The sequence below is a fragment of the Quercus robur genome, chromosome 7 (assembly GCF_932294415.1).
Source record: "Quercus robur chromosome 7, dhQueRobu3.1, whole genome shotgun sequence".
NCBI lineage: Eukaryota > Viridiplantae > Streptophyta > Magnoliopsida > Fagales > Fagaceae > Quercus > Quercus robur.
In genome coordinates this window covers 2,565,966-2,579,753 of record NC_065540.1, presented here as the reverse complement: position 1 = coordinate 2,579,753, position 13,788 = coordinate 2,565,966, and the positions used below count along the sequence as shown (strand labels likewise).

The 13,788-nt window shown below is 35.4% G+C and overlaps 1 protein-coding gene across 1 annotated transcript; it reads left to right on the top strand.

Moving 5' to 3' along the window:
- The first annotated feature begins 5,515 nt into the window (after positions 1-5,515).
- LOC126691706 (transcription termination factor MTERF2, chloroplastic) lies at positions 5,516-11,878 on the top strand. Its single transcript, XM_050386807.1, has 7 exons — positions 5,516-6,208; positions 7,765-7,902; positions 8,021-8,263; positions 8,679-8,792; positions 9,189-9,371; positions 10,752-10,969; positions 11,409-11,878. Exons 1-7 carry the CDS (start codon positions 5,642-5,644, stop codon positions 11,746-11,748), a joined length of 1,803 nt encoding a protein of 600 aa, XP_050242764.1. The 5' UTR covers positions 5,516-5,641; the 3' UTR covers positions 11,749-11,878.
- Positions 11,879-13,788: the final 1,910 nt, after the last annotated feature.

Sequence of the window (13,788 nt, the reverse complement as noted above, 5' to 3'; positions counted from 1 at the left end):
GAGGTAGGTCCACGATCAAGGGATTAAAAGGGTGTGGTTTGGTGGTAGGGGGAAAAAAATCTATCTTTGGTTTCCAGCTAGGGCTTCTTTTGGGAATATACTCTGTTGGGATGGTATCTTACCCAAAAGAAATAGTGGACGGCTGGGACCACCTGATATATGTCATAGAGGTAGGTAAGGAGGTAGCCAAATCCTTATCCATTTAAACCCAGAGGTAGGGGCTTATAGCAAGATCAAACAAAGAGAGATTTTGTCATGGAATGAGTAGTGGAAGAAAGAGAATGCATTGAGTTTACCTAGTAGTGGTAGTGGCTAGGCAACCAACGAGTTGGTGGGCAGTCCTAAAAGGATGTTAACAACAAATGTTGAAACTCTCGGGGTAAAAAGGAGAAATCCCATGGAATCAGTCCACTATAAAGAGGGGCAATAGCCATAGATGAAAGGGACAAGGACCCAATGGGAAGAAAGTAGTGAAAACTGAGAGAGGAGTAACAGAGAAAAGAAAGGAAAGAAAGGAAGTGGTAAAAGAAGAGAGAAAACATGGCAGAAATATGAGCATGCATTAATAGACTATCTTTTTCCTCCTTCTTTATCTAACCCACTCTTTGGAATCCTAAAAGTAATAACAAGTAGCCATTTAGGCCAATTCCCCAAAATGCATAACTTTGATGGCAAAAGTTTGTGACAAGTTTGTTCAAGTTGGGGTTTGGGCTCCTTTTTGGTTCACTTTCTACGGAAAGATTCGACACTCGACTTTGATTGCGAATACATATAATTTTACTTGTTAAAGCTTATATTTGTTGTATTAGTTGTTCTGCTGTGGCATATTTGCTGTATTAGTTGTTTTGCCATGGCATCCTTTATCATATTTGCTGTATTAGTTGTTCTGCTGTGACATCTTTTACCATATTTGCTGTATTAGTTGTTCTGCCATAGCATCTTTTATTATATTTGCTATGTCAGTTGGTCTACCATAGCATCCTTTATCATATTTGCCGTATTGGTTGTTCTGTTGTGCCAGCTATTTTGTCATTTCACTCCTTCTTGCTGTAGCTGGCCCACTGACCACAGTCCAACTCTTTGCTTTGTGTGTTTCGTTGTCTACATCCCTAGAGTGCTTGTCTTGCACACAAATTGGCCTATAGCATGGTCCTGCTAAGGTATTATGCCAGCCCTGACTTCCTAACACACGACTCAACGGGCCTAAACATAGCAGAACAGGCCCTAGCCTATTAACACAAATAGGGATCCACAAGGATCATAGGTGCCCATCCCCGCCATATCTACTCTTTAAGGCAAGGAAACTCATGCAAGGCGAGTTAGATGTGTTTTCCAAATCCTAATGAGATTGTTAAGATAAAGATGAAACATAAAAGAAAAAGGCCAACCACGCCGGACCCACAACCCATACCAGAGTAGCCCACCGTGAGAGAGAGATGTGATGAGAGAGAGACAAAAAGGAGATGAGAAACAGAGAAGAGAAAATAAAGTGAGAGAGAGAGAGAGAGTCAGATATGTGAATAAAAAAATATTATTTGTTTTACAACTGAGTTACAATGCGATTCTAAATGTAGAATCGCACTGTAGAACAATTGCAAATCTTTTTGCAATAGTAGCTTTTTACAAGTTCGGATGTAGATGTTGTTTTGGTCTTTTATGCTAAATAAAAGCAACATATGGCATTTAGCATTCCGGATGCGAATGCTCTTAGAAGGTGGAGCATTCAAACAATGATGCTATGATACTTTAAAGATTGTAATTTTCATTCCTGTTTCCTAGCCAGAAGAAATTTTTCTTTTTAAATTAATAATAACATATAGCTATAGGGCATGCACATGCTTATATTTGGCAAGCTACTATTTTAATTAATTTACAAAATGTTCTATGTATGATGAAGTTTTGAAAGCTTGGAATCAATTTTCAACCATTGTAGGTTCGGTTTGTTAAATAACTGCATATTGAAGATATATGACATCATTCTTGATTAGGATGTATTCGAGATGAGATAGCATGAAAGGTTGTGGGCATAGGAGGTTTTTTAGCTTGAAACATTGAATCAAATAAATCAAAGAGTCTTACAAAGAATCCTTATTCTTTAATAGGAAAAGTCTTGAAGCATTGGACTAAACAAACCAAAAGTCTCTATTCATATTAAGAACATAAGGAACATGCAAACTAATGATTAGATTTTTAAAATTCAAACCCAATAAATAAATATTGCTAGGGCACTTTTTGTGTTAATGGGCCAAGGCCCGTTCTGCTATGCTCAGGCCCATGGAGTAGTAGGTTAGGGAGTTGGGATTGGCCTATTATCCCAATGAGATTATGTCACAAGTTAGATTGTGTGCAAGCGAGGCGTTTCCTATATGCAGACAGGGGGGGAGGAGTGCTATGGCAGAATGGGTATCTCAACGAAAATAGCAGATAGTGCCACTGCAAAACAACTGATACAAAAAATATGATAAAAGATGTCATGACAAAACAACTGATACAACAAATATAATAAAAGATGTCATGACAGAACAACTGATACAACAAATATAATAAAAGATGCCATGGCAGAACAACTGATATAGTAAATATGATAAAAGATGCCACAACAGAACAACTGATACAACAAATATAATAAAATATGTCACGACAGAACAACTAATACAACAAATATAATAAAAAAATTTTCGAGTGTAAAATATTCTTAAGTGAAAATATTTTTCAAAAAGGAAAAACTTTCAGGTGTTTAGTTGCATTTCGAAAAAATGCTTTGAAATTTAAAAAGAAAAATATTCATTTATTTATGTATTTAAGTCTCAATATTATTTAAATCGATCGAATTAAAGATGCGTAAATTTATAAAGTTGTTACAATAATCTTGTTAATTTAAGCTATCACAGTTCATTTTACATCTAGTGTGCGTTTGGATACAGCTTATTTTGCTAAAAACTGAAAACTGAAAACAATAAAAAAATAAATTTTTTTTACTGTTTATTACTGTTTGGCACTGTTTATTGGCCTAAAATCACTGTTCATGGCTAATAAACAGTGCATAACGTGCTGGTTAAAAAAAAAGAAGTGCCTAAAATGCAGACGTCCAAAACGTGCCGCAAATCCAAACAGAGCTCTAGTTTTTTATTTTTTATTTTTTATCTCAATGATAAAGGAAAACAGTTCACAGTAGATGATGTTTATTGTATATAAAATAAGATAAACAATTAAGAATATTAAGAAAATATTGTAATATTTTAATGAAATAGAGTTTATAATGAGTAACTTATGTATTTTTAAAAAAATACATAAGGTATATACATTTTTCAAGTACCAATTTGATCATTCAAGTGAGGGATATAACACAGAAGGTTTCTATTCAAAATTCAAACCTCTCAATTTTTTTTTTTTAATTATGTGTAGATTTTGAAAATATAATAATTGGATTGCATGTTCTTATTATATCTTTTATTCTTACAAAACTTCAAGAAGATAAAAAATTAATTGATATATCATCAATCACACTACATGTTTAAATTTCAAAATTTTTGTGGTTTAAAATTATACATAAAAAATAAGTTTATTAATTAAATAGTAAATAAACTTTGACATGCATGTTAAGAACATAAACAATACACAATCCAACAATTAGATTTTTAAAATTCAAACTTAATAAATAAAAAAATAAATAAAAATAAAAAAACAGAATTTGACAGGTGTTTTGTTTGAACATGGAGGACAAAAGGTAAGGCTTTAAGGGTTTTACTGGTAAAGGATAGTGAGGGCCCAGTCCACCTATGAGTTGGATTAGGCTTCCGGTTGCCAATATAAATGGGTTCAGCCCAAACAAATTTAATTAATCAAGAGTTTAAACTTGGGCTTATTGATTGCTTTATTATCAAAATAGAATGGAAGGTCTATCTAGCTAAAAGATTTGTTTATTTATTTATTTATAAGGATTGGTTTATTGATTTACTGGTTGAATCTGTGCTTTATAGGTTTAAACGTTGGTTCAATAAATAAAATATATATTTTATAACTATAATAAAATAGTATTTTCACATGCTAAACACAGGGTTCAATAAATAAATAATATGGGGTTCAAGCACTCCAATTGTCGCCCAATTTTCCATACTTAGGAAGAATGAGACGCATTACGGAATTAGATTTCAGTCTTTAAGAACTTTCCATTCCATTCTTAAAATCAATCTTGTATGCATGAAAAAACCTCTAACCGAGTCGTATAGATCCAAAAAATCATAGTTAATTGATGTATCCTAACATGTTTGTATTCTATGATATGGGATGAACACGATAAATGTACTAGTTCTAAAATTAGGAATTATAAAATGCACACATGTTTTTTTTTTTTTTTTTTGTCCTTCTCAAAAAAATAAGATTCGTTTTTTTATTTAAGCACTTGTACATCCATAAGCCAAAATGGTGATTTGCCCTTTTGTCAATTGTTGTAAAACATTGTTTTTGCTTTTAGGGTCTATAATTCTCATTGCAAAATAGGGTCTTTAATTTTCATTGCAAAATAGCGTCAATAATACCTCAAAAGTTAAAGTAGATGAATTTAAAAATTACCTAAATCACTAGTGGCCTTTTTCCATTTTCCCCTTACATATATAAATTGGGTTATACCAAGATTCAAGTGATAACCAAATTTTAATGATATATTTTATATTGTCACATTTTTTTGGTTCGAATCACATCTTTTCTTTTTTCTACTGTTTATACATCTTAAAAAATAGGGATAACAGTAGAATGAGACGAGGTTGGATCACAAGTGTCCCATCTCTTGCCATATCTCCCCTTTGAGGCAAGGAAACTCTTGCCAGGCAAGTTAAATATGTTTTACTAATCCTAATGAGATTGTTAAGATAAAAATGAAACATAAAAGAAAAGGCCAACCATGAGACTAGTAGGAGAAGAGAGACAAGTATTTTGCAAATGCTAATAAAATATATATATATATATATAATTAATTATAATTAGAATACATATAGAAAAAAAATTAAATTATATCAATTGGTCGATCTAGGTTGGGTTTGTCCAACCCATACTCGACTTGATTATTAACTAGTAAGGAGATCAGATTAGACGGATAGTATAATTGTTTAGTGACAGTTGTATTCAAGTAAGATCAAACATTCAATGAGTTAATGGTGGAAAATTGCAAAATTTTGGTGAGATCTTGGTTGGGAGAGGCAGAAAATAACAAAGATCTAGCTAAGATCTTATCGAATTTTTGTTGGTTTGTGAATTGAATCGAGTTGCTTGACTTTTATAAGAGAGAATTCGCAGCTCGGCTTGTTGGAATCAGGTTTTGAAGGTAGAGACCTACTATCAACTGCCACAGCCACCAAGTTGGATCGAGTCCAATTCAAACCCGGTCGAATCCCTTGGATGGGTTGGGATAGGGTGTTTTTTGTTATCTGCCATTATATATATATATGTGTGTATATAAATATATATATATATATATATATAAAATAAAATAAACTCACTGAGTGGGGTCCGATTTGGATTATGAGATTCTATGCAAACCCCGGCTCCCCCATCTGTGTTATTGTTCTTTAACTTATAACTTCTAAGCTGCCACCGCCAGAGAGAAAGTGAGAGAGCTCACTGCTCACCCTTGCATAGCACACACATGTTCTCCCAATTCTTCCAAATCTCACCAACATCCCCGCAAAACCTTTTCTTCAACCCACTATTCCTCCCTCACTACCCTCTTTTTTTCCACAAAATCCCATTCAAGTCCCACCCTTTTCTCCTTCCAAAACCAAAACCCCTTCTCCACTTCCATCCCTTACTCGCAACCCCACCAAGCAACCCTGCGCCTCTCCCCAACGACCAATCATGGCAAACCCATGAAGCCCAAGAAGCCATTTCCGAGTTTCTCCAAGGATTCGGGGTCTCCCAGGCCGATTCGGACTCCATTTCTTCAACCTCGCCAAGGTATTTGAAGATGCTTGTTGATGGGGTCAGGGATTTGGACGAGCTCTCGCTGTGGGGTTCCTGCGGAGCTGAAGGTAAAGACTTTGCTGTTGCTGGAGATGCTGTTGTTGGGTTCAAGAAGAAGGTCCTTTATATGGCCAAGGAGAAAGGTGATAATGGCAAGGTTGCGTTCTTGGAGAGTGTGGGGTTGAGTCTTTCTGCGGCCATGAATGTTGCGCGGTATTTGTCGGCTGAGTCGCTCCCTGCTCTCGTTCATAAGGTGAGAGACTTCGAGAGAAATGTCCAAAATGGTTGCTTCTTTTGCTTTATGTATTAGAATGTTTGTTGGGTTCTTTTTGGTTATCTGATTGGTTGTAGATAATGGCTGTGAATCTCTGTTTAGTTGCTGTGTGGGAATGAAAAACGATTGTGAAGCAATGGCTTGAGGTTTTAAATGAGTGGTGTGTGTTTCAAATTATAAAATTTGAAGTAGAATGGAAAACTATGCCATTGGAGGGTAAACGATAGGAGAAAGTTTGGGATTGTTCATTTAATTTTATTTTGAACACGAGCCGAAACTTGAGTTCATCATCAAACTAGATTCAATTTCCAAGCTTGGTTCATTTTTTTGTTCACATGTTATATATATATATATATATATATATACACATGTATACATATTCATGAGGTTGCTCACAAATACGTTATTATGTTTGAGCTTGGTTTATTTAATAGTTTAGCCTAAACTTTTTTTTGATAAATTAAGCCTAAACTTAGGGCCCGTTTGGATTGAGGGGGAAGGGAGGGGAAGTGGAGGGGAGTGAGTAGAGTTGGCTAAAAATAGACTAATTTTGGGCTAATTCTACTCAACTTCCCCTCCCTCCCCCTCAATCCAAACAAACCATTAGGCTTGAGCTTGGCTCATTTGCTAAATAAACAAATATAAACAAGTTTTTTCCCGAGTGCACCCAATCTGTTCATAAACAGTCCAGTTCATTTATAGCCCTATATGCTGTGAACACTGGAATATATCTCAAACAACGAAACAACTACTTTTTAATTATTGTTTTGAAATATTTTTGCTGTCTTTCTTTGACATGGTTAATAGTAAATCTGAAAATTGGCTCGAGATATTATTTCTTTTAAGAAATAAAGTCACTCTTAGGAATTGTTAGCTTGACCATTTTTTGCTACCTTGTGGTTATGATTTGTTAGGTTGGGAGGCTAGGAGTATGGATTTTTAACATTATTGTTATGTTGTTATCACAATTTTGTGCTATGATCTAGAATGTTACACAAGAAGGATTAGTTAACAGGCACTGAATGTTGGCAGCCTGATTCTTTGATCCAAAGGCTTACACTTCAAGGGCCTTGTGACAGTTTTAATACTTTATTTATTACTCCAATGTAATTATTAGGTACTCAGGGTGCAGTGCTCCTGCCTCTTACATGATAGTACATATACTAATTAAATTCATTGTGTGACTCACCATTCATGGGAGAGGAGGGAGCATTGCTCTAGGAGTATTGAATACTTGTCCAAAACTCTATAGGATATAATGTGGGGTCTGTCTAGATAAAGTTATTCACTTATTTGGTACCTTGTGTTATTAATATTCAATAAGTCTCAGTATCAATTAATGGTCCTATGTTATGCTCTTGTACAATAAACTCTTGCAGATTTCTATATACTTATTCTCTGTTTTTGCCAAATTTTGGTGATTTTGATAATAAGATGATGGAGCAGTTTCATGTTATTGGTTTTTTGATCTTATAGATATTTTTCTGAAATGAATGTCTGCCAGAATTGTTGCTTATTTTGCGTTTCACTTATAGGTTAAGTGTATGAAGGAACTGTTATTTTCTGGCAACAGTGATGGGGGCCGCATAGGAAAAAATGCTCGCCGTATGATGATGTATTTATCAATTCCAATTGATGAAGAATTGCAACAAACCTTATCCTTTTTCGAAAAGGTCTGGTATGCCTCACCCAAATTTCTGTCATGTATTATGTTGATCTGTTCAGTGTGCATATATGTATGTTTGGGTGATTTATGAAATTGTAAGATAATTTTTCAATTTTATGTTGTAGATTCAAGCACGGCGTGGAGGTTTAGACACGTTGGGTTCCAACGATGCTTCTTTTCGATATCTAATCGAATCATTTCCACGACTTCTTTTGTTATCAGTAGAATCCCACATGAAACCTATGGTGGAATTTCTTGAGAATATTGGAGTACCAAGAGGACGCCTGATAAACTTGATTCTATTATTTCCACCAATTATTTTCTACAATATTGAGCTTATTAAACTAAGAGTCCTGGCTTTCAAGGAGGTACTGTGAAATTCAATCATGCTTTATGTTATTTTAGTATACGCACAAAAATGTATTGTGGTCTGCTTTGAAACATAAAGTTAGGTTTTATATATTGCAGTATGCAATGATAGAGATGTAATGCACGTGGGCAATTTTTGTTAGTTTTAGGTCTCTCATCCCCCCCTTTTTTTTTTGATAAACAGGTCTCTCATCCCCTGTATGGATATATCTTTTTCCTTTGAATAAGTAACAAAATTCACTGTTTGAGAAGCTTATTTAATATGCATTTCTGCTATGGCTACAACACTCTTCTTAATTTAACTATGATAATATTTGTATGATTTTCTAGTCAATATTGAAATTATGTTTCCTTTGTATGTTTCTCTTGTTATGTTGTTATCCTGTCTGTCTATGTTGATGAATTGTCTTGCAGGTTGCAGTAGTGGATAAAGATATGGGAAAATTGTTGCTAAAATATCCATGGATTCTATCTACTAGCATTCAAGAGAACTACAAGGAGGTCCTTTATTTTTTTAATTTGGAGAAGGTATGATATCCTACTAAGTCATGTTTGCTTGTCCAGCCAAGTTTTACTAAGATCGTGGCTTTTTTTTTTTTTTTTTACATGATTTGTTTTTCCTGGTCAAACATTATAGTCTATATTCGTAAGCATTACGGTATTGCTTGCGTGTCTATTTTAAAGAGGGATGTAATCTGTAGTGTCTTGTATTGCTAGTTTGCTTTTACGTTGCTTATGGAAGTAACCTGGCTGAGTCTGGTGGTTCTTATTCCATTTAAGGATATTACTTTTATCTTTTTTTCTTTCCTCTCTTTTGGGAAATAGGTGGGTCAGGAGGGGGAGGCACAGATGCTTTATTGTTTGAAAATGTTGATTAATTACTTTGTATTGGAAATATTAGTGAGCTGTTATGCTTTGTGACAGGTTCCTATATTGAGTGTTCACCGTGCAATCAAAAGCTGGCCACATATATTGGGTTGTTCAACCAGCAAGCTAAAGTTAATGGTGGAACATTTTGACGAATTAGGTGTTAGAAATAAAAAGTTAGGTCAGGTTATTGCTAAAAGTCCCCAGCTACTACTTCGGAAACCTCAAGAGCTTCTCCAAGTAGGTGTAACTGGTTTTATCCAAATTTCTGGCACATATATATTATAACATTTCATTGCACCTTTAGATTGGTGGCAGCTACTTAATGATTTACCTTAGATGTTCTATTGTTTCTTAAGAGAGCACCAAAGCATTTCTAAGTTTCTTTTTTAGTCAAATATAGAATACTGAACAGCCATGTGTCTCTTTTATATATCATTAGTTTCTTTCCCATTGCATGTTTTGGGTTTGGTTTGTTTATCTATGGGGTGTGTTTGTACATGCATGCTTACATACATACATACATACATACATATATTTTTATATTTATATTTAATCAGTCTATGGAAAGTTTCATAGATGTCTTGTTGCACTATGGATATTTAGTTTCAGTCTAAGATAGTAGACTGTGATTCCAATAATATGTAACACAAACCGAAAAAGACAAGTTAACGAAATGATTGTCTAAACATTGATCATTCTCCATTTACATGGGGTCAAAATAGCTTAACTTGTCTTGGTAAATAATCAATTGTAATATCTATATTGGTAAGTTTGCCTAATTCCAACACAAGACTAAAAACTCTTTGTCAGTGGTGCCCTTGAATGTGCTTGGTTGGAGAAATTAAAAGTGGTACATTCCCAAATGATCCTAAAAGTACTTAGATGCATTGTTGGCTTGCATTGCTTGCAAGATACCCGCCATAATTTGCCTTAATCTCGTTGATTGTGCTTATGGAGCCTAAAATAACAAATCCTCAATTGCAGGTCAATCTCAATTGCTTGTACACATCTGTCATAATATAATTTAATCCAACCATCCATCTCAAGCAGCTCACCTGTTGGAGTGAGACCCATCAAACATTCAGTAGGTGATTAGACTTGAAGTGGAATGAAAATCAAAATGGAGGGGATCTAAATTCCAAATGCCAGTGTCTCTATGAAACAGTTGGCAGTCATGAATCAGGATCCAGCTCCAATGAGCCTAAGTCAAGCATGTAAGGGACCTTAAATGTGAAATATAAATGTATAAATATATATTTATTTAAATTGGTTCAGGGGTTAGTTTACTTTAAAGCATGTTGTAAGTGCCTACTAATCATAGATTAGGCATACAAGAATTTCAACTCATTGAATAGAAGGACATTGAAAGTCCTACCTAAGGGCCCATAACATTTTGTTAAATTTCACTACTTACGAACCTTTGCCATGTTCCCTCTCTGTATTCAAGCTCTTCTAGTGATTTAATTGTGATTAGATAAAAAATTAAGAAAGTTAGATTATATGTCAATATCAACTAAGAAGAATGACATTATGTCTAAATGCAATTGATACACTTAAAAGTGCAAATCTTTATGTCAATTAGAGTTCCTTGAGTATTTTTCTAATTTTTATGTGCAGGTCGTTTCATTTTTGGAAGATCTTGGGATTGATAAAGAAACAATTGGAAGGATAATTTGTCGCTGTCCTGAAATTTTTGCTACCAGCATTGAGAAAACTCTTCAGAGAAAACTTGAATTCCTTACCAGTATTGGTGTTTCTGGAGCTCACGTTCCCCGTGTAATCAAAAAATATCCGGAGCTTTTTGTGTCTGATGTTGACCGAACTTTACTTCCTAGGTATGAATCATACTCAAATACATTGGCCCTGGTTTCCTTAATTTATACTTTTATGAAAAGGATTACAAATTACTATGCCATGATTTTCTACAAGGGCATGTAATAGTGATCTTTCACGTGTGGCTGTTAATACAAATGCATGACCATTTTACCTCATTCAACTCTAGGTAACTGATAAGGTAATACTGACGTAAGAGTATTACACAATACACCATGAGTATGTAGTTCTTATCACTAATAAGACTTGCTACCCACAATTTCTCTCATTTGATATTTTTGTCATTTTGAGAAGTATGAATTACTTGATGAGTTACGTCAACATCTAGACCATATTTATAATGATTACAATGCATGTATATGGATTATTTAAAATGGTTACAGTTGTTTTAAAAGTTGCCACACACATAAATCTTGTTATTGTGGGTGCTTTTGTATGCAGGATGACATACTTAATGACATTAGGGCTATCAGCAAAGGATATTGCATTTATGGTCCGTAAATTCTCTCCTCTATTAGGATACAGCATTGATGAGGTTTTGAGACCAAAGGTAGAATTCCTTGTCAACACAATGGAGAAGCCAATAACTGATGTGGTGGACTATCCAAGGTATTTTAGCTACTCGTTGGAGAAGAAGATAAAGCCAAGATTTTGGGTGCTAAAGGGAAGGAATGTTGAATGTAGCTTGAAGGATATGCTGGGCAAAAATGATGACGATTTTGCTGCCGATTATATGGGTGTCGGAAGCATGCTTGTTACTTCTCCCATTGCCAAGCAATGAAAGATTATGTGCTTGTTTCATGGTAGTTACTTTGTAAATATTATACCACAGATTTAAATAGAATCAAGTGCCATTACATATCTTTTAAGATCAAATGATCAATGCTAAACAAAGTTTTGTAGATTGTAAAGATTATGCATCATTGTCATTCTTATTCTCACATATGGATTCCTCAAACCACCAAACACCTTTACCATTGTCGAATTATTTGTAGTTGTGGGATGTCATACGAGGTGGTCCATATATTTTATTGCTTTTGCCTGATGCTTACTTTGTAATTGTATGTGTATAAGGTCTTATAGTTGAATTGGCACCTCTTTATGCACTAAGTGTTTAGGGTTTAAGAGGGGAAAAAGTTCGAGCTATGGGGTTAGCAGCTTGTTGTAATTGTTAAAGTAAGTAGTCATGACACTGAAACAAAGCACACTGTGAAAATAGAAGAAGACTCCAACGGCTAGTTTCTTATTAGAAACGATGTCGTATAACTTGGCTTATTTAAGTTTAAATGAAATGGGATTGTTTTGTTCTGTCTTCCTCTTCCACATTTATTCAATCTTGCAATGCTCTATTTCTTATAGAGATTGGGATTTAGCGATGGCCTCAGTGAGCAATTGAGCTCTAACTACCTTCCAGCTGTCATTCCTATATTCGCGGAGCATGATGTGGATCTTTGGTTATATTTTGTTAGATCAGTTTTAGTTTTTGGAATGATCTTAGTGTTATTATGCTATTTTTGATGCTCATCTTGAGGCCCAATAGCAGGAAGAAGTCCAACAATATGGGTAGAGAAGAGTTAGTGGATGGCTAGAAAAACCATTAAGCCTGGATGGTAGAAACAATGATTCATAGGCTCACAAAATATAAAAGTGGGCCTTGAGGAAAGTAGACAAGCCTAAGAGAGTTCGGAGAGAGAGATAGTAAACCCATGAGTATTATGTGATGTAACAAAGTAAGAATGGGTCACAGCAGGCCCAAAGTAATGAAGTAAGAAAGTAAGGGGTTGATGGGAAGACCATAAACCCCAAGGATGAGGAATAAGGTAATTGGGCCATGAAAGTACAAAGGAATTAATAAAAGCCCATAGGTATGCAGAATTAGAAAATAGGTCAGGATGCCCAGGAAAAGCAAATGGACCAAGGATGCTCAAGGAGGAAGATATGGGACAAAAGAGCCCACAATCCATGAAATGGGTCAAGAAAAGCCCAAAGTAACATGAGTATAAAATCAATGACCATATTGAAGCATTGGGAGAAGAAAAAGCAGCAGACCCAAAGAGACCCAACAGGCACGGGTCAAGAAACACCATGACAGGAATAGCAAAAAAATGGTATGACAGAAAGTGGCAGCAGGATTACGGAAAGAGCAAAGAATGAGCTCAAGAAGGAAAAGCTTACAACCGGGCGAGGCGCAGCCCTTGAAGAAAGTAAGTTATAAGGAATGGGAAATCAGAAAGCAGTTCACACCATAATAGGTCAAGAATGAGTGGCAGAATGCACAGACGAGCTTCCAGACCACGGCAAAAGCATAAACAGCAGACAAGTTTTAGACATACTCAGGAATGGAGCACACGTAAGGCCCAGATATCACCAGCTTTTACCCAGCCAATATAGGAAGTGGTGGGTCATGGGTCAAAGGTGAGAGAGGATATGGTTTGGCGGTGGGAAGAGGGGAAAGTCTATTATGGGGTTCCCACTCAGGTTCTTTTGGGAGAAATGTCCTACTGAGATGACATACTACCCAAAAGAAGCAATGATGAGCTGGAACCACTAGGTGCATGTCATGAGGGATTGGAAGAGAGAACACCCACACCGTGGCGGATAAGAATGCCACGGTGAATAAGCAAATAAAATAATCTTCTTTGTCTGGTGATGTGAAGTGGCGCAACTAGCACAGGTAAGCAGTGGAGGCTGGATAACTGATAAGCCAGTAGGGATCGACAAGGACACCCAAACCAGACAAAAAGAGTTAAAGGCTAAAATGGTAAAAGCTAGTCACGACATGTAATATATAAAGAGCCCTTACTGTGCGTAGTGGGGGGAT

What these genes read in the sequence shown, in the direction of transcription:
- LOC126691706 (XM_050386807.1), top strand. Translation starts at nt 5,642, where the DNA reads ATGTTCTCCCAATTCTTCCAAATCTCACCAACATCCCCGCAAAACCTT. An exon ending in GAGTCCTGGCTTTCAAGGAG is followed by an intron (nt 8,264 to 8,678) that starts GTACTGTGAAAT and finishes ATTGTCTTGCAG; the next exon opens with GTTGCAGTAGTGGATAAAGA. An exon ending in ATTTTTTTAATTTGGAGAAG is followed by an intron (nt 8,793 to 9,188) that starts GTATGATATCCT and finishes GCTTTGTGACAG; the next exon opens with GTTCCTATATTGAGTGTTCA.